Genomic DNA, 26,203 nt, shown 5'->3' on the forward strand with positions numbered 1-26,203 from the left:
TTCAGTGAGATAATCAGGGAGCCCAGAACCAGCTGAGGCAAGAGACTGGACTCAGAATACCTCATTATTAACAGCATTATTATTTGGGTTTTTTCCCAAAGAATGATGGAGATGCAAGTGAAATACTCCCTGACTTGTGATGATTCCTGGGTTATCTAGTGCCTTGTAGAGGTTTTCATTAGCACAGCCTTCAATGAACAAATATATTTGGAGTTTGTGGTGAAGAATATATTCATAACTGTGCTTCTGGTTTTATGTTTTTTGCTTATGTTGTAGGATATGGCAGGCACTTGGTAGCAGTCGAGGAAGCAATACATACAACATGATAGTCATTGAGAATGCAGGATGGGCCCTTCCATGAAGATACGCCTTCACTTGCAGAGGTGAGTGTTCATTATGAAACTGCTCTAAAGCTTCTTCCTGCTAAACAATTTCTCCTCTTCTCCTGCCCTGCTTTGGGAGAGTAGGAACAGGAGGTGATAAAGCAGCTGGACACATATAAACATCTTGGTGATATTTGCAGTGATATTCTAAGGGGAACAGAGTAAACCTTCAACTTCAAACAGCATTTAAAGAACATGACATTTGGAAAAATATCAGTCCATTCAAATATCCTGAGCTCTTTAGGCAGAAGCTTCACCCAAACCGTGGAGAGGAATGCAGAGATGCCCACCATGGCCAGCTGAGCTCCACACCAGCTGTGCAGTGCCAACTCAGATACCCTGGTTTCATAATTCAAGCCAATAACCTCTGCTTGTTCTCCCCCGAGCTACCTTTGGTACTTTTGAGTAGATTCTCTTCTAGAGCAGCTTTAGCTTGTGAGAGTTACAACATTGCTGGAAGGGGATTTTAGCTGTGATGTTGCTCAGTAGAAATGCAGTAGTTCTTAAATGTGTCCTTGCATTGCATTTTGCATTAGTTCTCAGAAGGTTTTGTGATGCTTAGCTCCCTCACTTGAATTCATCACAATAGTAAGAAAACAGCATACTATTTATGTTCAGATACTGCTGGATCTTCTGCATTTTCTAAAAGAACGAAAATTCCTTGGGTGAGACACTCCTTGGGTACATTAAGATTTTTGTCCAAGCTCTGTTATATTCTTATTAGTTTATTAATTATGAGGTTGAGTTTTCAGAGCTGTACTCCCTGACAGTTATTGAAAATGATGCATTTCTGCTTGGGAAAATAGAAGCCAAACACTGCCATGCAAACAGTGATGTTAACAGTGGCAGTCTACAGGATATGCAATTTCTTTCTTTAAATATACAACTACTCACAAAATTCCCTGTTTGTTACATGAGCTTTGATAGCTGCTGCCTTTACAGACACACACTGCTCTCAATAAGATGCCTCTGACAAAAGATACTGCAAACAGTTCACCACAGTAGTAACAAACTGGTTGTTCCCTGCTTTCCACGCACTAACTCCAGTTTCATCCAACTTTGACAATGAAGCAGATAGCTCAGTGTTTTGTGAAAATTGGGTAGAAGAAAGGACCAAACCAATTTTGTACTGAGGAACAGGCAGGTAAAACTCAGGCATTACAGACTGCTGTTAGCAGCAGCCTGCTGGACAATCAGAAGGTGCATTTGCAGGGCACAACGCAACTTGGAAACAGCCACAGCGTTTTCTGCCTTTGTCTTCTAATGGAGGGGATCTGTGGAGTAGTGGAGAAGTGATAATGGGGGACAGAAGCTATAAAGAAGCTAAAATGAGATTCTGTAGGAAACCAGGCTGCACTATTTCTTCTGTTTATGGAACACTGTGTTAACCGAAGATTGTCACAGAGGCCTCCCCAAAGGTCAAAAAAGATACAAAAATAATTTACAACCAATATGTAGCTGCTTCAAGGACTGAGGATATTTGGGTGGTGACAAATGGTTAAGTAGATAGCACAAAATTTTGCACTAGAACAAGGACCACTCCATCTGAAATTTGATCATAGATACTGGCATACATCCCTGTGCTTCCAAACAATATCCTTCTGTAAATACATATATATAAAAGGAATGAAGTGTAAGTTCTATAAAAAACCTGGATGCAACATCCATCTGGTGATGGGTAGACAGTGGGCTTACTTGCATTGAGAAGATTTCAAATAGAAAAGATAAATGCTAAAGCCTAAAGTTGAGATTTAGAGGCATGGATTTACTGTTGGGTGGCTGATTAATCCAAGAATCTCTCCCATATCACTGCCTCTGCCCCTGCCAAATCCATCTGGGTAGTGAGGTTCTGGGTGCAGCCTTTCTCTCTCCAGTGTTCAAATTTGTCCCTGGGCAATATCAAACAAGGAGACCTGTTTAACGGTGCTTCTGTGCTTCTAATTGAGCAATACCTAGTAAATAGCCCCATATGTGTCAAACAGGGCTCCACAGCCCAATCCATCTTCAGGCTATTGAAACCATGGCAGCCTGTTGTTTTTAATAAAACACTGAAAGAAAAGATCAGGAACGTACATTTGCATTAAAAGCTTAAGTCACTCAAAAGTAGCTATTAATGTCCATCATATAAATAATATGCTTTACAAAACTAACCACAAAAGTGCATTTATTTGGAAGGGCTGTGATGATATCAAAAGTACATATGTGTGATTAAAAATAATTCACATTTTAATCCTTTTTTTTCCCCCAAAGGCTTTTTTGCTTAGTCCATTTGAACACTATTTTGGGTAGAAGTCTTAAATAGTTCTAGATAAAATAGGACTAGATAAAATACTTAGTTAAGGCTAAATACTTAGTTAAGGGAAAGTATCTTCAAAGGAGCTTTTAAGTGCCACCTCAGCACAGCTGTGTTGCCCTTGGCATCACCCTGGAAGATGCTGTGATTTAAAGCCATATCTGTGATATACTTCTTTGCAGTGTTCGTGTGGCAGGGAGTGGAGGACTGCAGAATGTGGGTACAGGGATTTAATACTATCAGGAGCACATTATGATGTCGATACACTGCCTCCAGCTGCTGGCTGGGCACAGAAGAAAGGGAGTAAAGGGTATACGCATTCCTTTTTGCTACATATCCAAAGAAAGGAAAGACATATAATTAATCCTTATTAACCCTTGCCCTATTAGCCTTTTCTTCTTCCCCTTCCTTCTCATCCTCATATATACCTCAAATGTATCTACATGGCATGATGTCATATAAGTTAGTGAATTCTATGTAGCACCCTCTTCTGCTGAATAGCTTCCCTGAGGCAGGTGGCACTGAGTTGTTAAAATAACTAAAGAGTGCAGCATGCAGTATGTTTTTTTCCTGAGCAGGATGTCACAGGTTAGAGATTAGCACTACTTTTACATGTATCTGTTGTACATCTTCACCTTGATTCCAAAAGCGGCTTTGAGATAGTCAGACCTTGTGCATTCCTAACATCTTTCCTGAAAAACAGAATTAGCTCTTAATAGTCACTTCAGATGTTCCAACTGCCTGTGAAACAATCCCCTCAGGGTGCATCAGGACCGTATGAAATTCCTTCAGATGGTTTTAAGTTATGATGCAAGTTACACAGATTTAAGTTCAAGATAACTTTACAGAAGCCACCCCTTTACCTGTTCACAGCCCTATTTAGAGCTGGAGCTGATGCAGTGGAGACAAAATATACATTCGGAAAATCAACAGTGTGTTGACTTCCCTTCCACATGGTGCTGTTTATTCAGACTGATGCTTTAATCAATATCTTGCAGTTACTTATGAGGGGATCGAGTGCACCCTCAGTAAGGTTGGAGACAACACCAAGTTGGGCAGGAGTGATCTGCTTGAGGGTAGGAAGGCTCTACAGAGGGATCTGGACAGGCTGGATAATGGGCTAAGGCCAATTGTATGAGGTTCAACAGGGCTCAGTGCCAGGTCCTTTACATGGTTCACAGCAATTTCATGCTCACAACAGGCTTAGGGAAGAGTGGCTGGAAAGCTGCCCAGTGGAAAAGGACCTGGGAGTGTTGATCAACAGTAGCTGAACATGAGCCAGCTTGTGCCCAGGTGGCCAAGAAAGCCAAGAGCATCCTGGCTTGTATCTGCACTGATGTGGCCGCAGGACCAGGGCAGTGACCATCCCCCTATACTGGGCGCTGGTGAGACTACACCTCAAATCTTGTGTTCAGTTCTGAGCCCCTCACTACAAGAGGGACACTGAGGTGCTGGAGCGGGGCCAGAGAAGGGCACCGGAGCTGGAACAGGGCCTGGAGCACAAGTGTGATGAGGAAGGGCTGAGGGACCTGGGGGGTTCAGTCTGGAGAAGAGAAGGCTCAGGGGGGACCTGATCACTCTCTACAACTGCCTGACAGGAGGATGGAGAGAGGTGGGGTTGGTCTCTTCTGCCAAGTAACAAGTGACAGGACAAGAGGAAACGGCCTCAAGTTGCGCCAGGGGATGTTTAGATTGGATATTAGAAAAATGTCTTCACTGAAAGGGTTGTCAAGCACTGGAACAGGCTGCCCAGGGCAGTGGTTGAATTACCATCCCTGGAGAGATTCAGAAGATGTGTCAATATGGCACTTAGGGACATGGTTTAAAGGTGGACTTGACAATCTTAAAGGTCTTTTCTAACCTAAACAATTCTATGATTCTACAGTGAATTTTCGGCTGCTGAAAAATTCTGGATAATAGACTACAGAACAAACCTCACGTGTTAATTCACCTTTGTTTGACTGCTGAAATGAAGGGTAGGATACAGCTTTAGAAAAAGGAGGTAGGCTAGGAGTGTCATATACATAAAGGCAAACATACAAACACACTCATTTTTCCTGTAAGAAAATTGTTGTAAATTGAGACAGGAAAGATGAACTGGATCCTAGGAAAGGCTCTTACATACCTGTCATTTTCTACTGATGTATCAAGATTCCACGTTTTATTTCTATTCTCTTCTACGCAAGTTTACAAAAGGACATTTTTCTTTATTTTAATCAGCCTCACATTTGCTAGTTAAAACAAACTCCCCGATGGTTTTTGATGGTCAAGTTTAACTGCCTTATTTTTCAGTTTAAGAGCTAAAATTTCCATTGTCAGACCTACATGGACAGTTTGGGTCTGCTCCTTGTTCAAGGACACAAGCAATAGCTTGATAAAGAAGCTGGAGGTAAAACTGTTCAGTAATAATTGTTTTCAGTTGAAAGTTACATAAACCAAACAAAAGTTAAAGATTCAAACACCCAAATGACACAGGGGCTACTGCACATCTAAACAATACTACTATGAGCTGCGATTTTCTGTCACTGTCTGTACAGGAACAACATATCCCAAATAAAAAAGGGTACACACAGAAGGTATATTTTCTCTTTCCAGTTTTATTGCAAAGCCTGCAACCTCCTGTAATATACACTGTTCATTACAGTAAGAACAGTTTCTTACCTCCTATTTATGTGTATTTTCCTTTTCTACTCCAGAATCATCTACTGATGGTTTCCCTCAGCCTGTTAAGCAACACGCAGCTTAAATCCCCCCACTGCTGTACCATCCAGATCCCCGTTTGATAAGGAGGTGCTGTCTTTGACTATTAGATACAGTTCACTGACCACTGCTTCAGTTTTGTCCCCTTAAGCTCCTTTCTAGCATCTAATCCTAAAACACCTATAAGGAAGCTTCAGTCTTCAACAACCAGTTGAATAGTACCAGGAGGAGAAACAATGGACTGGCACTTTTCCCTAGCACCAAACTGCTACTCAGTATTCTGAATGGCATATTTGACTGCCACAGCAATGTGTATTTCACCCTGGCAGCAGTGTTACTCATCCCCATCTTTTCTAGCTTCCATCAGAATTGACATGTATCTGTTATAAAGTACCTCCTCCAGCTGCAGAAATCCCTGCCAAATGTGTGGTGTTTTCTTGATTAGATGCAGTGTAAAACAGTACAGGGACACATGACCAAGAGAACTGTTATCTGTTGTGCATCTTCCCCAGGTATCTTGATTTTGATAATATGATTCAACTTCTCTGTACAAAATGACAGGGAACATCCCCCTCCATTCCAGCAGGCTCCCAGATAAAAGCATTCCTTTGATATTGTGCCAAAAATACCCGCTTTCAAGAAAATATTATCATATTTTAGAAAGTTTCAATATGTGATGGATTTATTATTTTATGTTTGTAACAAAAATAAAAAAGCAAAGATTGAATCATCCTTCTGAGACCAGGAAATGTGTTTTAATAATGTTAGAATACAAAATTATGTTCCATTTAAAGCATATGGTGTTAGGAAACTTGCACACTTCTACTATGACAGCAGGATCTGTGAGAGAAAAGAAAATCTTTAGTCTCTATATCAGTGGTTATAGCCCCAAGTGCAGAATCAAGTACAAAGACAAGATACATGTTACTTCTACTTCTGCAAGGCTTGAAATAAATACTAGGTTTATAAACTGACCTGAGTGCAAGATGAAATAAAACCAAATAAGATACCTTCAAAACAATGCACAACATATATTAGAAGGTAGAAAAAACGGGCATTAAGAGCAACGTTGGTACTTTTGAAAATCCCTTTGAATATATCAAACTATTCAGTATTTGGAGGCCAGCTGCTGCTCCAATCTTTTTTTGAAGTCCAACCTTTTTTTGAAGCTACATTATTAGAAACTGAAAACGGGAAAGCAACTTATTGAAATAAACAGTTGAGGAGGTAAAGAAGTGAGCAATGGACAAGACCTTTGGCTAGTATCAGTTAGCCCCGCTTCAATAATATCACAGACCCTTTAACCTTCTAACTGATCTACTCCCCAGCGTCCATAACAGCAGATCCCCTTGATGTTTCAGATACCATCCCACTGAAAGCAGTTCTAGGGTTTGCACGCCCATCTCTGCAAGGGTACCAGGGGTTGCTTTTAATTACTACACAGCTGCAGCTGAGATATGGTTTATATATAATCATAGCATATAATTGGCAAGGTACTGCTGGCAAAATGAGAGCATACCCTGAGCTCCAAACAGGGCACACCAAAGCTGCTGTTGTAAACCTGCTGAGTCACTTCTTGCCCAACTTAAGATCTGCTCGAAAGTTTTCCATGGCAGACAAGTGAGCTTGTTTTATGATACTAGACAAGATTAAATGTCAAGCACAGTAGTTATACTGGAGCAAGAAAACCTTGATGCTGTGAAGAAGCTGTAAAAATACATCCTTGTGCCCACTCAGGACTCCTCGATGATTTCAGTGATGCTCCACTACCACAGATGACCAGAAAATCTGAACACATCAAGATGCACATCTGAGTTCCCCCATATTGATTCAATCTCAAGATTACAACTGAAGTGGTAAGGAAACAGCATAGAGACAGATCTAGACTCCGAATATATGTTTTTCCCTAAATATGGTCTAACAGCAAAGTTTGCAAGTACTTCAGAAATAATAAGCATTTTTTCCTGTTCTGAAGTCAATGATGAGGACAAATAAACAGACATTTTAACCTACTGGTTTCATTTTATGTTCACACATCTGAGAACATGCAATACTGTACCAGTATTAGAAATGGCAAACAATTATTTAAGCTGCAATACTGTATTTCACTTTTTATTCATTAAAGTTTTTGATGTTTGCATCAGACTTTTGACTTTCTGAAGCTGCTCTAAATCAAAACATCATATTATTAAGCTCTCCAAAAATTCATCACAAGTCAGTTTACAGATGACATTGATGTCTTATTGCTATCCATTCCTCCTGGACCATTTCTAACAATTCATTTTTTATATTCCTGCAGTGCTGAAATATGGTTCACACCAATAGCTGTCCTTTTAGTAATCACCAAAGCAAAGCTTGGCAGTTGTCATATATTGCACTCTTGAGAAAAATGCTAGTAATACTCTGAATTGATTGAACAGCCTGGAATCAGAACTAGCTGGCAGAGAAACCATTTAACTGATTTCAATTCATAAATCTCTTCTCTCCCATCTTATTTTAGTTTAGAAACTGCTAAATATTGCCATTATCTTGTGATGCCTAGAATGAACCAATTATTTATAAAGATATTAATTTAAATAATATGTGACTGCACTCATTAATACCCATATGAGGAGGCAGACTTATGGATCTTACTGAGTAACTTTCATTTATGCACACTGAGCTAGAGAATGTATGTAATAGTCTTCAGCCAGCAGACATCGATTTGTTATTTCCCCAGAGGTCAACATCAGGTACAATGTCCTTCCCTGTCTTAAAGGGATTTTAAACAGAACTTTACCTGCTTTAAACAACAATTTAAGTCCTTGAGCATGACCCTAAAATGATTAGTAAGACAATTGCTTACATGACAAGGTTTAATTAACCGTCAGGCATGCACTTAGCGTCTAAAGCAAATACTGTTACTTAACATGTTTTTAGGCGGAGAAGAAAGAAGTATGGCTAAGAACTGTAGTTCAGCCTTAAAGAATTTTGGAAACATAGCTCTTGAATTTAAGTCCAAAGAGAATGAGGAGATCAAAGGCAGCTGGATGAATTTTGGGGGAGTCAAGGCAGAGCTCTTGGAGCAGAAAGACTGCCAGCACTGGTGAATGGAGGAAGAAAGCCCAGCAGAGAACTAGCACAGTGGAAACTGAGGTGGTTTATTCACCCTCTACTATCATCCATGACAGTCTGGAAATCATAGAGTGGTTTGGGTTGGAAGGGACCTTAAAGCTCATCCAGTTCCAACACCCTGCCACAGGCAGGGACACCTTCCACTAGAGCAGGTTGCTCAAAGCCTCATCTGAAACCCATAGTGCTTGCAGCCTAAATGTCACTCAACTACACTGGTCTGTCAGTAGAGTCATTCTGTTGTCCTGTTGCTGACTGTCTTGGTGCTTATTTGAATCCAAAGAAAAAACCCAGAGGAAATGTGTTTTCCTGTGTGCCAGAGTGGAGGAGTGTGATTTGCATATTAGTAAGAGTTTGTATTGTTTATTAAGAAGGACTGTTTATCTGAAATGGGCTGCATGTTAAATTCACTAGAATTGGTAATCAAGAGACAAAGCTGGGCCTGAGAGAGAACTGAAACTTGGGGAGTTTCCTCAAAAGCAGCATTTCTTCTGGGGAATTTATCTGTGTGTAAACTCATTAAACCTCTTGTGCTGAGATTCTGGATCTTGAAATCCAATTATCTGTATCAATGATAGTCAGCCTTCAGGACCCGAGCAGCCACTTTCTCAGGAAATGGAGAGGCACAAACATACAAAATAACAGCACAATTTAGAATAACATCTGATGGTGCTGGAATCGTAAATCGCATGACCCGATACCACCCTGCAATCTTTGGACAGCACACAAAGCAATGTATTACTGCTCACTGGAACGTTAGTGTGAAGAACTGGATCAAAGAAGTGTAAGTATTTGTCAGATTGCTGCCAATCCTTTTGCTCCTAAGTGGAATGGGGAGAATTGTCTTCTCAGCCTCAGATCAGAAGTGACTATTAAGTCACCGGGCCCCAGGCTACTTTTCTCCCCTTGTAGGCTGCAGTGTAGGAAAACAGTGATGTTGTCCTTTATACTTTCCGTTCAGACCACTCCTTTTCTATAGGAACAAGAAAATTACTACTTTATTTCCAACTGGTCAAAAAAAATGTAGGATAGTCTCAGTCTGGTTTACTATAATGCCTTCCATTACTAATATTGAAATAAAATAAACTCTTATTATGGAATCGGTTAGAAAGGTATGTGCTTATTAAGGTGGAATCTTTGGTCATAAATTCTGTGATGGAATGGTTTGGAACAGTTGTGGTCTACTGAGGTGGAAACTGAGAACTAAACAGATAACTGGCTTACAGAAATTAAGCAATGCTTCCCCCACCACCACCACCCTTAATAAAGGCTGAAAAGAAATGAGTGGTCAGGAATGAACGAGTCAGGAGGAAGTATTAAGGCAGTGATTGTATCACTCAGATATGTGTTATCTCTCCAGACTGGCCTTTTGATTCTGCTCCTGTGGGTGAACCCCTTGTGTTCCTTCTTAAGTTAATTTCAAAAGTGAAGCAGCACACAAAGCAGAAATGTTGTTTTCAGAAATGACTATTTGAGTTTTGAAGCTGAAATAAACCTGAGTTCTACTTCAATAGCAAAACATTTTGTTAAAAATCTGAAGTTACTGTGCCAAAAGCAACTGTACTGTTTCCTTCCATCAAGCTGTCTCTTAAGGCTTGACTCTCCTCCCAGCTCCATTTTCAAGAGAGGTGTGTAATTTTGACTCTGTGTGCAAGTAGCTGTCTCTCTTGTTCACTGTGCATGGAAGCTAGCTTATTATAACTTTGATTTGAAACTGTATCAAATCCCTTTTTTATTTATTCACCATGTTTCTTAGGATCAGTTCCATAAAATCCTTTCATGTACAGCATAATCACAGTTAAGTCTTGTCTAAGAAATTCCCTGGCTGCTATATCAATTGGTTCATTGCCCTGAAAACTGAAGTGCTTCAGCCCATATGAAACACACCTCCATTTTTAACATATAAAAAAACATTACCAAAAAAGTGAACACAAATACACCACCTGCCAAATCAAATCCCCACTGAAGCCTCAACTATGAGCAAAGAATTTGTTTAAGGCATTCAAACTGCAATCTTCTTAAAGGAGAATTTTGATTCCATCATTTCAGAAACCTCTCTAAAACAGATGAAGCACAACTAGAACAAATCCTGTTCTTGTAACATAATAGAAGCAGGATAACATTTATGAGTGTGGTAAGAACACCTCATTACTGATGGAGCATCTTCCAGGTTATCGGTGCCCCTATATTTTATTAATAAGCAGACATTTGCTTCACCCTCAGCTGGTACAAGAAACAGCTGAAGTCTTAGAACTGCTAAAGACATAAAATATTCTGAAACACCTGGCTTTGACTCACTGACAACTTCCATTTGCTTTTGTTCTTGACTGTCATAGTGTCACACTGTAATTTATAAATAATGGGAAAATTTCCACTGTTACATAAATAGGCAGAGTTGATAAAACTCTATTTTGTATCAAAATGAGAAACCTCAATGCATATCAGTTTAAAAACCAAAACGTACATATTACCCTGAAATTTGGGCCATCGTTGGAAGCATTCCTGTCCTTCAGTAAGTAATACCACCATTTGATCATTTCCATTGATAATGATGTATGTGCACATGTACCAGCAGAACCTCAATGGGAAGTACAGAGCACATTCCTAGCATGCTTTTTCCAGCAGAAATCTCATTTGTCAAGACAACAGGAGAAGAGAAACCATTTTGGAATAACCTTCTGTTAGAGTCTTTTGCTTTCTGCAGTGTTGTAAGCCACAATGCCTTTTCATCTGCATTGTTGTGTATTACAGGTTTAATAAAAGAGAACTGCCTGCATGGAATAAGAAACAAAATATTTAAAATCCCCTTTTAAGCAACGCCCCCATAAGGGAAACAACACAAACCCACAATGATCTAATGGCTATTTCCAAGAGTGCCAACAGCTTCAAGATGTTTTTTTATGTTATGAAGTAATTTTAGAATTGAAAAGTATCAGCCCTTCAGTTGAATAAAGAAAGTGGGGATAACTTAGTTTTTTGAGGAGTGTCCTAGCCTAGAAGCTGATGTTCCCAAACCACAAGTAGACACATTATTTAATGCAGAATGACTCTGTTTTCATTCCTTGGTTCATCAAGATACACTTTCTAAACCTGGGTAACAAGGTTCTATATACATGATTTAAAAATATTATTGGTCAGAAATAGTGGTTAAAAAACTAGTCAGGAGCAGCAGCCACTTTTCAACAGGAAATTGCCATGCTGATTTTAGATGAGCAAGATAGTCTTTGCTAACCCAACATTTCCATCTGATGTGATATCCTTGAAGATTTACATATGACCTATTAAAACAAACGTTGCCATTTGGTTTTCTAATTAATATGTGAGATGTCCAATAAAAACATTCTTATAATGAGTGCAAATATGCTCTAAATAACATAGATACTAGATTACATTTTGAACATATCTGTCTGCTATCCCATGCTGAGATATGTATCTCATAGTTCCTTTTATTTCATAACATAAAGAGGCTCATTCATCCCTTCCTACCCCTTAATGTTATGGCACTGCGATGCCATCCTGATTGAGATGACTAAAAGAAGGTCTCAGCCATCTTAAATAACCTGGTCCGTTCCAACCTGGTATTTTTATGATTTTGGAATAGCACCTTTAAAATGCTACTTGGATGAACATCAACTTTAATTATAAACATTGAGTTTCTAAGTGAGATGCTATTCTTCCAGACAGCAGAGTTTCAAGTAATGGTTAATATGAAAATATGAATACATGCTAGAAGACAGCTAAAAAGGTGCAGTTGCTCTAGCAGCGATGAAATCGTGTGATTTACAAAACACTATGCTGTTATTCTGCCTTGCAGCTGACTGAGATAAAAGTGTAAATGCTTTAGAAACATAAAATATAACAAATGTTTTAAGTCTTGTAACTTCTTGGTTTATACCAGAGCATGATAGAATACATACCTTTCTTCCCCCTGTGTTTATGCGAAGTGGAGTTAGGAAGGGATCAAAAATCATATGGCTGGTTTCAATATTGACAGGAGACTGTCTTTTCCCAACAGAGCAAAGATTCCAAGCTGAGTTCACCAAGCCCCAAAAGGAGGGAACTGCAAAATATAAAGAAGTGCAGGTTTAAGAAGTCTGGAAAGACAAGAGAAATACACACAGGGCAGATGGCCAGATGATTAAAGTTGTCATATTGTCTGCACACATACACTGAAACTGAAAACAGGCAAATTCATCTAGTACTTGAAATGTAAAACTTCAGACATAAAGACCAAAACATGTTGTTTCATATAGTTTTGTATCAATATAGAAAGTTGTCTGGTTTTGGTTTTTTCTTTCTCTTTTGAATGTACCTAGGTATAATCCCACATTCAATTATAAATAGCTCCTTTCCTGTGAGTATTAGAGAATATTTACTAAGCCACAGGAATGTGACTCATTAGTCCTTTTGCTGATTTTGCACACGTTCAACGTGTCCTTGGACATCCCATTCTACTCCACTTTTTGAAAAGTCTTCATATTTCCAAGAAATTATTAAAACCCTCAGCATTATTATAAGAGAAACTCACACGCTGTGTTCCCAGGGAACAGGCCTGCTCTCTAGACAGGTTTTACTGATTTCTGTTCCATTCACCCAAACCTTTCTTTAGTCAAAGTTTTGGTCTAAAACAAATCATAGAAATCTTGTTGGAAAAGCCATACTCTGGTGGTGAAGGATAGTTCCTTCCCTGCACGTGCTTGGAACATGGAGCTGAGTTACTTTCTGTACCCCTAACTGGAAAAAAAATGTGCTGTAACTGTACTTCTTCTTATCAGGTACCTGCAGGCTGAAAGTTATATTGCATCTGACCTGCAATTTATAGACCAGTACAACCTGAACTTCTCTTGGGTGCTGAAAAAAATTCTTACTAAATGAGTAAAGAGCAACTAACAAGATACACAAAGGACACATTTAGATTTGTGTCTGTACACTCTGTCCCTGTCTAAAGCGTGTAAGGCAACTTTGTCTTTATCAGAATTATTCTGCAGTTTTATGTGGCAGGTGGAAACTTCAATGATGCAAATGTTGATGCCTTTTTTGTCTTCATATTATTCTTTTTACATGCTGCTAGAAGTTTTCATAACCTTTATCCTCAAAGCATTCTTCTACTTTACAAACTGTGTGACAAAGTCTGTAGATCCAGGCTGGGGAAGGGGCTGTGCCTGAGTTCCCTGGACAGTGGCTCAGGTGTTTTGCCCAGAGGGTAGAGCTGAAAACAACCCATCAGCTGCTCATTAAAAGCTTTTTGGGTGCCGTAGCTGGTTGTGTGCAGGGTTCTGCGGTGTGATGTCTTGGTTCTGCTTATAGTGTTTTGCTACTCTAGTTGGAGCCATGTAGGGGTTTTGGCTGCATTTGAACCTCTGGGCTGTAGTAGACGTAACCCATTGGGAAGATGTTCCTTGGAGGAGAGATAGGTGGAAATGGTTGTTCTTGGTGAGTGTTTTCCTATCAAATTTTAAAGAACAATTCAGTTCTTTTTGCCCTCAAAGTTTGAGTGTAGTCAGGTGTAAAACTTTGGTTGGGTTAATGTATAGCTTTATATAAGTTTTCTACAAAAGTAGTTAAATGTTAGGGCTCTTTTTAGGCTATGGCTTGTAAGGCAAAACTTCAGCATTAATGTCTACACGGAAGTGATGGAAGTGTTTTGCAGTTGTTGGTATCTGCCTACACCAGAGGCTTATAAGCTGTTGTCCACAGATACTACTTCTATTACTAAATATCTGAAAACTCAGTTTTTGGCAGAAGCTTTTTCCCTTCTGCGCTGGCCTGTCTGTGCATCTACAGGTCTACACGTGCAGGTGAACACAAGAAGCCCTGCAGGGATCCGAGCAGTACAGCCATAACTGACATGTTACAGCTAGCAAACTTAGTTTCCTTGCATGCAGTTTTGAAGTGAACATGTCTTACTAATACCTTTAATTCACCAGTGGAATATCTTTTCTTAACACCTGACATGGACAATCAAATCAGCTCACATGCAAAGCCCCAAATGGGTAACTACTCTTTGTATGTGCTGCAGGAAATCTGGGAGGAGGGATCATAGTGTAATGCTCTATGGCTCTGGGAAAGCAAAGACCAGGGAATAACACCCCAAATGGCTAAAATTGCAGATGCCCACATCAAATTATGGTAGTCTTTTATATGACTAACAAACTCTGTGCGCATCCACCCCATAGAAGGTCAGATGGAAGGCCTTTAAAGTAAGCAAAGCTTTGTGTGATAAGGAAAATGAACAGGAGGTATGGTCTTAAAAATTTATTTGGCTCCTCTGTTTATCCTACCAGTGAATTCCCACTTCCCCTGGAGAACTGAAAAACTATACACATTCCCAGAGTGTGCTAACTAATAGTGCTAATGCTTTGAAATGGGGGGAAAAAAGCAATGTTAGTGCAATTAAAAATAAAGCAGAGCATGCTTAATTATTTGTGCTTTTTCTTCAGAGAAATACCAGAGGATCTTCAGTTTCTGTCAGAGAAAATCCCTGTTTATGCAGAAGCCTAAAATAAAAGTCTAGGTTAATTGAGACAGCCTGCTTTTCCTGGATAAATCCCCCTGTGTTGTTATTAAAAGAAGATAAATAAATGATAAAAATAAACGAATGATGAAACTGTAGAGTTGTAGGTTCAAGAGGGAAAACATTAAAAGGGAAATCTGTGGCTTGAATGGTTTCCAGTATCATTAAAAAAATCTTAATATTGGTAAAACAATTCTTTCGCAAGCTTTTTAAAAATAAATAAACCAACTAGATCTGGTAAGTGCAATAAAATGGCAAATCTAAAAGGTCAGTCCCTTATCTTTAAGTTCCTATTAGTTGAAGAATTTATGTTGTAAATGGGATTGTCCAGAAAAGCTGCACTGGAAAATAGCTGCTATGAGGGGATCACAGATTGTTTTGTGTTGGAAGGGACCTTAAAGCTCATCCAGTTCCAACCCCCTCCCACGGGCAGGGACACCTTCCACTAGAGCAGGTTGCTCCAAGCCCCTGTGTCCAACCTGGCCTTGAACACTGCCAGGGATGGAGCATTTACCACTGCTCTGGGCACCCTGTGCCAGTGCCTCACCCCCCTCACAGTAAAGAACTTCCTCCTTAAGGAAAGTCTATCTCTTGTGAGATATACCTACAGAATCCCTTCCTGTTATCTTTGACATCCCTGGCAGGACTCAATTCTAACTGGGCCTTACCTTTCCTAAGTTGATCCCTAACTTCCTGGCCAATGTTCCTGTATTCTTCCCAGGCCATCTATCCTTGCTTCCACCTTCTATAAGCGTCCTTTTTCATTCTGAGTTTTCTCAGCAGCTCCTTTATCCACCCACGGAGGCCTCCTGGCCTTTTTGCCCCATTTCCTTCTTGTCAGGATGTTTTACAGTGGTATTTCTGGTTTTGACAGGGAGCCCTTGCATTCTGTGCAGTGCCTGTCACACCAGCCGAGCACCTGGAAATCAAGGAGGAGGAGCCCCAATACTGCGCTGCTGCGCTGCAAAGGTTACACTTGTCACCCAAACACGTAAGTCTGTGCTGCAGTCTTTGATTCCTTATACACCTAGAGGAGCTCATGCTAAGAATGTCTCCAGTTTGTGCTTGTTGCTGGCTCTGTTATGTCTGGTTAGACAAAAAGGAGGTATAGAAACTGAAAACTTATCCCAGTGATCGGAATGACTTTGCTTCTGCTTCAGCTGAAGGTTAATTAAGGATGACTGACCTCTGACTGCGCACCTAAGTTAACTAGTGGATGGGGATATTATGCAATATTAATATCTGATTACGTTTAATTAAAGTAATTAGTGCTGCCGCTTAGATGCGCAAAGTAATAGAAAAGTATTCAGAACCATAATGGAAAAATCCAAGGAGGCTTCATGTAGGAAACCAAGGCTTAAATTAAGCACATGGACTTAGTTAACTGTTTAGTCTGAAGAAATTAGTGCATTGAACACAGGAAAACGTATTAAAATACACATGATTCCAGCCTAGCTAACGGACATGAGTCAACTAAAGGCCAAGTCATTAATGAAACGGTATCTCACTCCCCACGATTATGTTGTGTTTCCATTAAAATCTAGTTATGAATAAATGGGAATATGCTGCATCTCTGTGTGTGAACCTCTGAAGCACTTTAAGCAGAAGCCTGGCTTCTGAACTGTGCAGGAACTAGTTGGCATGCAGTTTACAATCTCATTTAACATGGTTCTCTAGCTACTGGTTATACTACCAAAAGTTTCTCTATACTGATCATGTCATCTCTGCCTTTGTCTATAAATCCCCCTAAATTTATACTGCCTGAGAGCCGATTTGTTGCAAACATGTTACATAGAAATAAGGTGATAAGTTTTTGGCTGATCATTGTCATGCCTTCCACCATCTCATAACAGAGAGAAAATTTGATAAATCCAAACTTTATTTCCTCTATTTGTTGGCATATGACAGACAAGAGACTTTGTGTGATACGATGAGGGGATTGCTTATATTTTATACCTATACAAAAATCTCCATTGTCCTTATTCAGCCTCTATCTTATTGCAGCTGCTCTTTATTTTTTTTCAATTTACTAGAAACAATTTATATTGAGATATATGAAGATGCTCTAGTATCAGCATGACACAAGAGAGTGAGGGATTCTGATGGCTTTTACCAAACCTATGCATAACAACAGTGAAATAAGAGCAGCTAGAAGAATAAAGCAAAGATTGAATGCTATTCTCCTAGTGATGAGTATCAAGGATTTGTCAAAATAAACACAAGCTTCCCCTCTCCAGAGAAAAGCAGTAAGTGAACCCTGTCCTTTAAAGATGCCCTTCTGTGGGTACAGCATACTTGCACTTAAGCATAATAGCACTGTCTGTAGTGTGTGCTGATGGACATGTATCAGTCTGCATCCACGCTGGGAGAGGAGGCTGTAGTTTTCCCAGTATGGGATCAGAGGTGCATGCTGTGTACATCTTACTGACTTCATCTTAGAAATAAAATGGTGCTGGACTCAAAGGTCCAGGTCATGAAAGGGTTGTGGATGGTTAAGTGGTGTCTCCTATAACTCATCTGGCTGTTGAGGGGTTTTTTATATAAAAAGCTTCTCCAGAGTTCTACCCCATGCTCTGTTTCTGCATCTTGCTCTTAGCAAAGCTATAAAGAGTTTGTAGCTAGAATCCAATTTTTATGGTGCTTATTTTTATAGGTGCTTATTTTTCCCAAGGTATCTGCTACTGGTCACTGTCAATAATATCAGATGGAGTCTAGTTGAGACAGTAAAGTTATTTGTGTTGCTCTGCATTGAGATTGTAACTTCCTCTTTGAAGTTTGCTCAACTTCCCAGAGCACAGATTTTTCTGAATTCAAGTTACTCTAGAGTTCACGTTAAATAAAAGGAGTCGGTTTGTTCATGCAGCAGATCCTTGTTTATATATTTAAGCTTTAGTATCAGCCCTGGCAATAGCATAAAACACAATCAGATTGTATTTGTGCAGCAATTATTCTTGCCCTGTGTAATTACTGGTCCCTCAGATAAAATCTCAAGCTACTTTATTGAAGTTGGGAATTGAAACCACAGAGAGAATCAGCTATCTATGTACATCAATAAAGCAGTCCATTAATTATTTCCACCTACTCAACTTGAAGAAAATTACCATACTAATGCCTCTGGATAACCACATGACCTGCTCTGCTTCTACATAAAAGCCAAACGGAAAGTCATAGCAGCTTTGAGAGATAAACCAGGAACACCCAAGTAATAAGAGAGTACAGAATGGCATTCATGTAAGTAATTGGTCACAGAAATCTCCAGACTGCAGTAATATTAGAAAGTATCACAATGGTTTCAAATTTGAGAACTGAAAGTATTCTGTTTTCTTCTGAAGCAGCTGAAAGTTGATAGGTGGAATATATCCTCCAGAGTAAGGCAGCATTACCATTAGTCAAAAAAACCCTAAAAACTATTAAAATAGATCTTGAAGCATATCAAAAAATGAAAACTGTGAAAAACTCAAACAGCATCCTGTTACATACTGCTCATTCCATACTGTTCAAATGTCATCTTCCCTCTGTGTGAAGGATTCTCAATGACAGGATAAGTAACAACTGCACTAGCTAAACAAGAAAGAATAGAAAACTGAAAGGGAGAAATGAGGAGTTAAGATTCTGGAGAGAGATTTTCTTTCAGAAAGTGTGAATTTCCTGCTATGCTTTTAATAGAAACATCCTGCAATACCCTATTCAATTTACCTTTGAAATTATAGATGCTTATTTCTGCCTAATTAAACATTTTCTTCAATTAAGAGTATTACCTGGAAAAAAGTATTTAGCAATCACCATTAGTGACCTCTAACCTTGCGAAGCTTTCGCTTATTTTTATCTACACGTTTGGGATACCAGTGCAGAAAACACTACCACTTTTTTTTATTACACTGATTCCACCAGACTCATTTACTCCTATAAATTATGTTAATCTTAGGGTAAAGAGCAGTTATACAACAGTATGTAATTAGATTTTTCTCTTCCACACTGTGGTGAGATAATAGACATAGAGCTACAATCAAATACTACTTTAATGTTTCCCAAAAATGCAGGCCAGTTGCCTAAAAGGTACTTGCAGATGCATTTCATATTAACTCTTCATTTTGCAGTGTTCATATGGCAGGAGTAGGAAGGGGTGTATCTATAGGCAGAGGTATAGTCAGGTCTAAAAGTAAGCAATTTCAGTAAAGATCATCTAGGGCCATTGTTACTACTGTTCTGAAAATATAATGTACTTCTTTCTCTCTGCATATCCTTTTGATTGGAATGAGCTTGGAGGAAAACTGTCTTCCTGTGTAACGCTAGTGCCATTACTGCTGCTGAAAGGTTTAGCGAGTTAGTATGTCAAGAAATGGAAATGAAAACAGAATAAAGGACATCTGGTTTAAGGGTTAAAAAGAAAATGGGATGTTTAGTGGAACCAGCATAGATTGTTCACTGGAATGTTAGTCCTGAGTAAAGAAAATCCTTCTTGGTAAAAGAGCTAAAGATGAAACAGGGGAGGGGATGAAGGCACAAGCTTTTCCCTCTTAACATGAGGCACTGAGCATACATGTTTACAGGATCAGTGCCTGTATCTGCCACTCAGTCGTATGTTGGGCTCCCTTATTATGTCTGCCAGTGCCTGGGATGCTTGTATGAGTAACAGGCTGCATCAATTACTTGCCACTCAGCTGGCAGTTTCTAATCAAGTCTGGTCAGTCCCTCAGTCATCAATCACTGCCAGGGTTCAACAGAACCCCCTTGAAGCAGGCAAAGAACATGTTGGCAATTTCAACTGAGTAAGTTTGCCTGACACTCATTGTAATTTGTGGGGTGGAAAAGGAGAGTTTGGCCTGGATTTAAATGTAGACTGAAAGGGAGAAAGATAAAATGCAAAAGAGCTGCGATGGTTGTTCTGCCCTTTAAATACAGCTTTGCACTGACATGCAGGAAACCCAGATCTGAGCTCTTGTATCATCCCTGAAAGTAACCCTTCCTCTTCATGTTTCTTCATCTTTTGTTCTTCTTCTGTTCGTACTGTGGTTCATGATGTAAAAGTAGGCACTATGGCTGTTAGTATTAAACTGTTCTGAGGCAGGGTGAGTGAGATCTAAGGTTTTAAAGAAGATCCAGAAGAACAGTGAAGAAAGCTTCACATAGATGAAATGGAACACTGGAGAAAGTTGTCCAGAGAAAAGTAATTTGGAACTTATTGTTTCAAGGCAAGGAGAAAGACTGCTTATCCAGCAGATAATTTGAGCCCTGTTCTGTAGATTCAGCTTTATTTTAATGTGTTTGGGATACTATCGATCCTTTTGCTGGAAAGTATAAATGAAAGAAGGAAAATAAAAAAAACCTACAAAAGACAGCATATTTATTTTAGCAAAAGTGCTCCTTCTGGCTATAGCAGTGCTTCACAGCATGCTGTTACTAAACCAAACATAACTTGGGTAGTAAGTTGGAATTTAACTATTTCATGCCAAAGTCAGTATAGGTCTGTATATGGTTAGCACTTCCTTTGTTAGGATAAATATAACGAGCATCACATTCTGAAACTACAAGGTGTTAAGGGATTCAGTTTGGAGAAGGCAGGCACTGAAGCATGAGAGTTAAGTGTAAGGAGCACCTAGAAAGGGTTAACTAGTCCCATTCTCCAAAACATTTGTGTGTGTGACAGCAGCCTCCTGAGAGTTTCTTGTAGCTGTGTACTACATTGGTTTCCCACAAGACTCTTACAACTAATGACAGCAAATAATGCAGAAATGTCCTGACTGCTGACTTGCAAAGACAAGTGAGGAGCAATCACAGAGTTCACCACTGCGCGCTGCAGTTCATATCTGCAGTGACAGTCCAAGACAGAAACACTGATGTTTCAGTGCTCTGGTATTTTCTAGAGTAATCGGATTTCCCTGACCCCATTCCACTGGGCTCTGCCCCTGCCTGAGGATGCTCTTTCCACAGTGAGATTACCAAAACTCTGTAACTTTGATTGTTCTTGGAAAGGCCAGAAGTCCTTAGGACAGCTGAGTAGATGCACTTACTCACAGGCTGGGAAGAAAGTTGTCCAGGCAATACTGATCTCTTGGAAGTCCAACACAGTGCTGCCAAGCCACAACTCTCAACTGAGGCATTGCTACAAAGTATTCTGGTGTGGAAAGAAACCATGGCCTCTCCTCAGCTCTTGCAGTGATTGATCTTTCACTGAGTGATCTACTGCTTTTCCTAATGGCAGTTACAGTCTGACAAGCTGCTGTTTCTGTTGGGAAAGAATCTAGTCACTGCATCCTTGCTAACAGGTTGTACATGTGCCTCTGCAGATGGGCTGCTGCTGAGCACAGAAACCCACTTGACAGTTACCTAGGCAGGAGAATTTGACTCTCAAGTACCAAGTGATTAGTTTGAAATACTTCTGGGATGCTTCTGCTACCCTATGTGTCAACAGACAGGAGCTGAAAAGGTTTACTGGTCCCTCTGACTCAGGATGGACCTGGCTGCATGGGACCCCCAGTAACTAAAGATCTTCTAGAGGACTCTCTCTCACTTGCTCTCTTCTCCCTTCCTCCTGATTAAGTGTTTGTATCTTACTGTTGTCTACAAAATTTGACAAACTCCTAGCACCAGAATCACTGTCTGAGTTGTAAAGGGGATAGCTGGGTGCCAAGGTATTCTTTTAGTTGATGCCACATGATCCGATTTCTGTATTCTGTGTGCACAGCATGGGACAAATACCCTGCACAGGAAATATGTTCATTTCCTACCTAACAAATTTCTGCATTATGAATTAGCTGAATGCCAGGTGGTACCTGAAATGATGAGTGTAAGGCTGGGTGGTATTATGGTTTTCAGAAATGCTGAAATGCATTCTCTGGATTCTCTGAAACTGGGTGAAAATAAAGGGAGATAGGAAAGGATTTGCTGCTTCTTGAAAAACTGGGCCGCTTATGTAATGGGAAAATTCTGTCAGTGTGGTGTCTGGTCCAGAAAAATCCCATACAAACAACATAGATACTGAGTAAATTCTTAGTCCTGCACCAGTGCAGTTTCTTTCCTCTATCTGTAAATCCCCTACAAACTAGAGAAGAAATGAAATTATTCATCTTCACTAGATGGCTGGGGAGACATCTCATGTTATACACATCCTCTCTCTTCCAACTCCAAACCTGCTTCTGCTTGTTAGAGATAGTCAGGTGGGTTTGTCCATGGTCCCATTGGCTGTTGTGGCAAATGCAAGGCAGATACTGCACGCTTACTCAAGTTTTTACACACTTATTATTCAAACAAGCTTTCTGGTTTTAATATCTTTTATGAACTTGCTGCTATTAGGAACTCCTCTACCACTGGATTAATTGCCATATCTGTTGCTCAAATATACTGAATTCTATCTAATGGCAAGGTCGTGTTTCAAACCTTTTGGTCCATTAATACATTCAGTTTTGCATTCTGCTGTGAATCTGAGCTTCCAAACAACCTTGCTGATCTTGCTGAGGCTGCTTTTGGAGAGAGATAGAGCAAATGAAAGTGCTGAGTTCTGCTGTCAGTGAGGAAACATTTTGCAAATATATTGGTTTTCACAAGGCTGTGAAGGTTCTTAAATACTCACGTAAATGTGTGTTTAATGATACCAGTAAGTGTTTTCTCATCTACTTTGAAGTTTGTGCATTTGCAGTCAAATACAGAGACGTTCTGCAGCATCCCATCAGACAGGCTAACTGGGAAGGTTCTCAAGCTGGTTTTGTCTGCAAACAACCCCTCCTCAAACCCTTCCAATGCCCCCAGAAAGTGGGGGGGAGGGAATGAAGCAAATAAATACTCGGTAAATAAATACTGTAAGGACTGAAATTTATGTTGAAGTTAGCACAGAAAACAGATTTTGATCTCTCTATCTTTCTGCTCTCTGCAAATCAACTCTCTGCAAAAACATAGGTAAATATATATATATCTTATTTAGTTACATTAGAGGTACTAGATCTTTAGTGTGAAGAAATCAAAGTATTTTAAGACCAGGACATGTATGATTGGGGTTTGTTTTGGGTTTTTTTTTTAATGCTTGAGTTTGTTTAAGAAAAGGCTTTCACAAGTGCTACACTGTATTACTGAATCGGAAGTGGTGAGTTAAACCATGCCAAGGTATTGCCATCATTATTCCATCTAAAATTAGCCATCAGAGGGTAGATCGTGTGTTCTGAAAGGCTTCACATGTTGTGCTAGGGATCTGAGATGGGCAGGACCTATTGGTGCTTCCCCTGGGCTCAGTGGCTTCAATCTCCTAGTAAACAGCACTTGGGATGGAGGTGGGAGAACGGGCCAGGGGTTAGAGAAACAAGGAGCCAGCGAAGGATGTGTTTATTGCATGGAGGCTGTGCATTAAGGCAGAACTCTCTCACAGCAGTCTCCCAGCTGCTGGCAGGAGGCCAGTAGCTACAGGGTTGAGCATCAGGTCCGAGAGCAGACCCACAGGACAGGCTGGTCAGAGAGGTTATTTGGAAACAGCTCAAGGAGACTTTCGGTATAAGCTGAAGTACCAAAACAGTATGCATGCTCTCAAGATGGAGGCTAGAGGAACTGTCTCCTCTCGGTGTTGTAGGGTGGCACTATCATTCTCTTGTGTGACTGATACACTGCTAGTGCTGTTCCTAATCTGATCGTGCCTGATCTCACTATTAACACATACCTGTAGCGTTAACAAACCGAGACTCCCCCAAATTGCTTTGGAAGCTTTTGACTGCAGGCAAACGTACAACTCAATCTGACAACTCAATCGTAAGATCGAATTTGCTCTAATGCAATCAGCAAGAATTGATGCAGGTAATGGGCAAGGGGTGGACTCTCCCTCTTGGTGTAAGGTAGGGTTTGGAAATGTGCTGCTCTGCTGCCATCAGTGCACGAAAATGGAAGTGCATTGCCTTGACATGGAAAGCCAACAGGAATATCTGAGTTGTGAATGTCTGGTGTGTACTCAAGGTTAGATCAAATAGCCACTGCAAGGAGAACCCTTTATTATTTCCAACTAGCTACTCCACAAACTATGACTGAAAAGCCGTTTAGCACAGCAGTATTCTTTCTAGAACCCCTCCTTAGCTAGCTGTTTTCTTAAGGAGGGGTGTGCATGCATGTCTCATACTAGTGTCAATCACAGAGCACAAAAAATGTGCTCAGCTGACCACTGCTGGCAGGTGGCATAAGTTTGCAAGGCAAAACCCATGTGACATTTTCTTTCTGTGGCTTGTAATGACTTATTTCAGCTTGTGAAAAATGACAATAGCAAGCACACCATCTATGAGAGAAATACAGCAGTGCATGAGCATCGTCCAATATGCAAGGCTCTACCTTGAAGCCCACTGCAGCAGCACCCACTGTTTTAGCAAGGCAGCTAGAGGCCAGTCAGAGATGCAATACACAGAATGCAGAACTGTGAAATCTCTCACAGGCACAAAGCCATAATCTGCTTCCCACTGTGTCTGGGGGAGAACAGAGGGCCCATAGCTCTAGAACACTCCCGACAGCTTATTTCTCTCTGCTAGAGATTGTAACAGCTCAGAAGGAACGAACATCAATTGCTTCCAAGGGAGATGTGTAAAAGATAATGTATGTTGCCTTTTTGGCAGCAAAGATTCACTGGAAGATAGTGCCTTGGAGGCTTTATTACTTGTGACCTTCACACAGAACCGAATACATCTTATTTTCAGAATAATTTTAGCCTGTGGATACAGCATTTGATGGTCTTTCTAGCAGTAGAAGAATAAAATCACACCTTCCTTGAGAAAGAGGTTTAGTAAGAAAAGTATTAAATGGTTACATCCAAATGGAGTAGGAAATTTATGGCCATGCACATGGAAAAGGCTGCAAAGATGACTAAAAGTACCCTCTCAGATGCCAGCTCCTAAATTCTAACATTTATTACAAATTATGATTATCATATACTCCTGGTAATAAAAAAAACCCTATTGCCTAGAGGCAAAATCTGTAGCCTCATTATAACTGAGAATATAAGTTGAAGTTGATCTCTGTGGTACAGGCTTGCTCACACTTTTAGAAATCAAAATTTGAACAGAAATAGGACTAAGTGAATTAGTTCATGGTAATTCCTTGGGCTTTGGAACTACCAGATCTTCACCTTTCCTACCCGTTTGTTATTTTCCTTCTTACAAAAAAATTCTTCTGATTTAAATTGCCCTGTGATATTTCAGTTTTAATTTGAATTACTTGGATAAACATACTGAGGTAGACATTTTTCCTGACCCAAAAGAGAAACTGTACCTGTCAAAAGGTCATTTAGAACTACAACCAACTGATTCCACATATTGGCTAGTATCTTCCATCAGTGCACCAGGCTGGCTTTAACACTAGCAAAACCCAAAATGCTCCTTTTTAAACACAAATTATAGTAGTTTATCTGAATACATTTAGTGTCAGTTGACAGGATTTCAGTTTGTGCTCTTAGTGAAAAAGTGAACACAAACTGTGCTAGTCATGAACACAATGCTTTTCTGTAAGAGCGTATGTTTCAGGTATATGGCAACGTGCTTTAGCATTATTTATGCACTTCTGGTAGAAATAATATCCAGAAGGCTTAGTAAGTACAGAGTAGCTATCTTTAGTGTTCTTGCTTCTGTTTAAATATCCTCTAACACAAAGCTACCAAAGCTAAGTCAGTAACTATAAATCCTATTAAAATTGCCATGTACAAATACCCACTCACTGTAGATGAAGTTTATTCTCAATGGGCTTTTCCAGTATGACCTGGCCAAATAATGGAAAGTAAACACCAGGCTTTCTTTCCAGTTTACTTAACTGCAGTTCTGCACTGTACCAACCCGACAGGAAATGGAATGATTTTTTTGAGACTTGATGGGAGAAATAGGATTTTGTTTTTCTTTCAAGCAAAGCTTTCTATCTAGAGCTCTCACAACAATACATAAAATGACCTTCCTGTATGAGCTTTAAGAAAAGTATTTCATGAATCAGACCAATCCAGTTCCTAGCCTGCATTTCAAGCAGCTGTATAAATTTTGCTGAACTGTAGCGGTCCACTCTGAAATAAAAATCCCTCTTGGTTTGCATTCATCTCAGCAGAAGAGCAAGAGTGGTTTAACAACTACAAGCTATGTGCAGTGGACTCCAGTCTGCGAGCCTAGCAGAAAAGACTGCATATGGGGAGTGCTTATTACTCCCCATACATATAAATGTATTTACATGAAGTAAAAAGTTGAACAGGAATTACAAGACCGTAGC

At 39.9% G+C, this 26,203-nt stretch overlaps 1 protein-coding gene across 1 annotated transcript in view; it reads right to left on the reverse strand.

The window, feature by feature from the left end:
* CA10 (carbonic anhydrase X) overlaps nt 1–26,203 on the reverse strand; it is a 191,565-nt gene that overhangs the window by 104,298 nt on the left and 61,064 nt on the right. Inside the window, exon 3 of the mRNA XM_010014740.1 lies at nt 12,405–12,547. Within this exon, the coding sequence (XP_010013042.1) occupies nt 12,405–12,547 (143 nt within the window). The remainder of the gene's footprint in view (nt 1–12,404; nt 12,548–26,203) is intronic.

Source organism: Nestor notabilis, unplaced genomic scaffold (assembly GCF_000696875.1).
Source record: "Nestor notabilis isolate BGI_N333 unplaced genomic scaffold, ASM69687v1 scaffold9405, whole genome shotgun sequence".
Lineage (NCBI taxonomy): Eukaryota > Metazoa > Chordata > Aves > Psittaciformes > Psittacidae > Nestor > Nestor notabilis.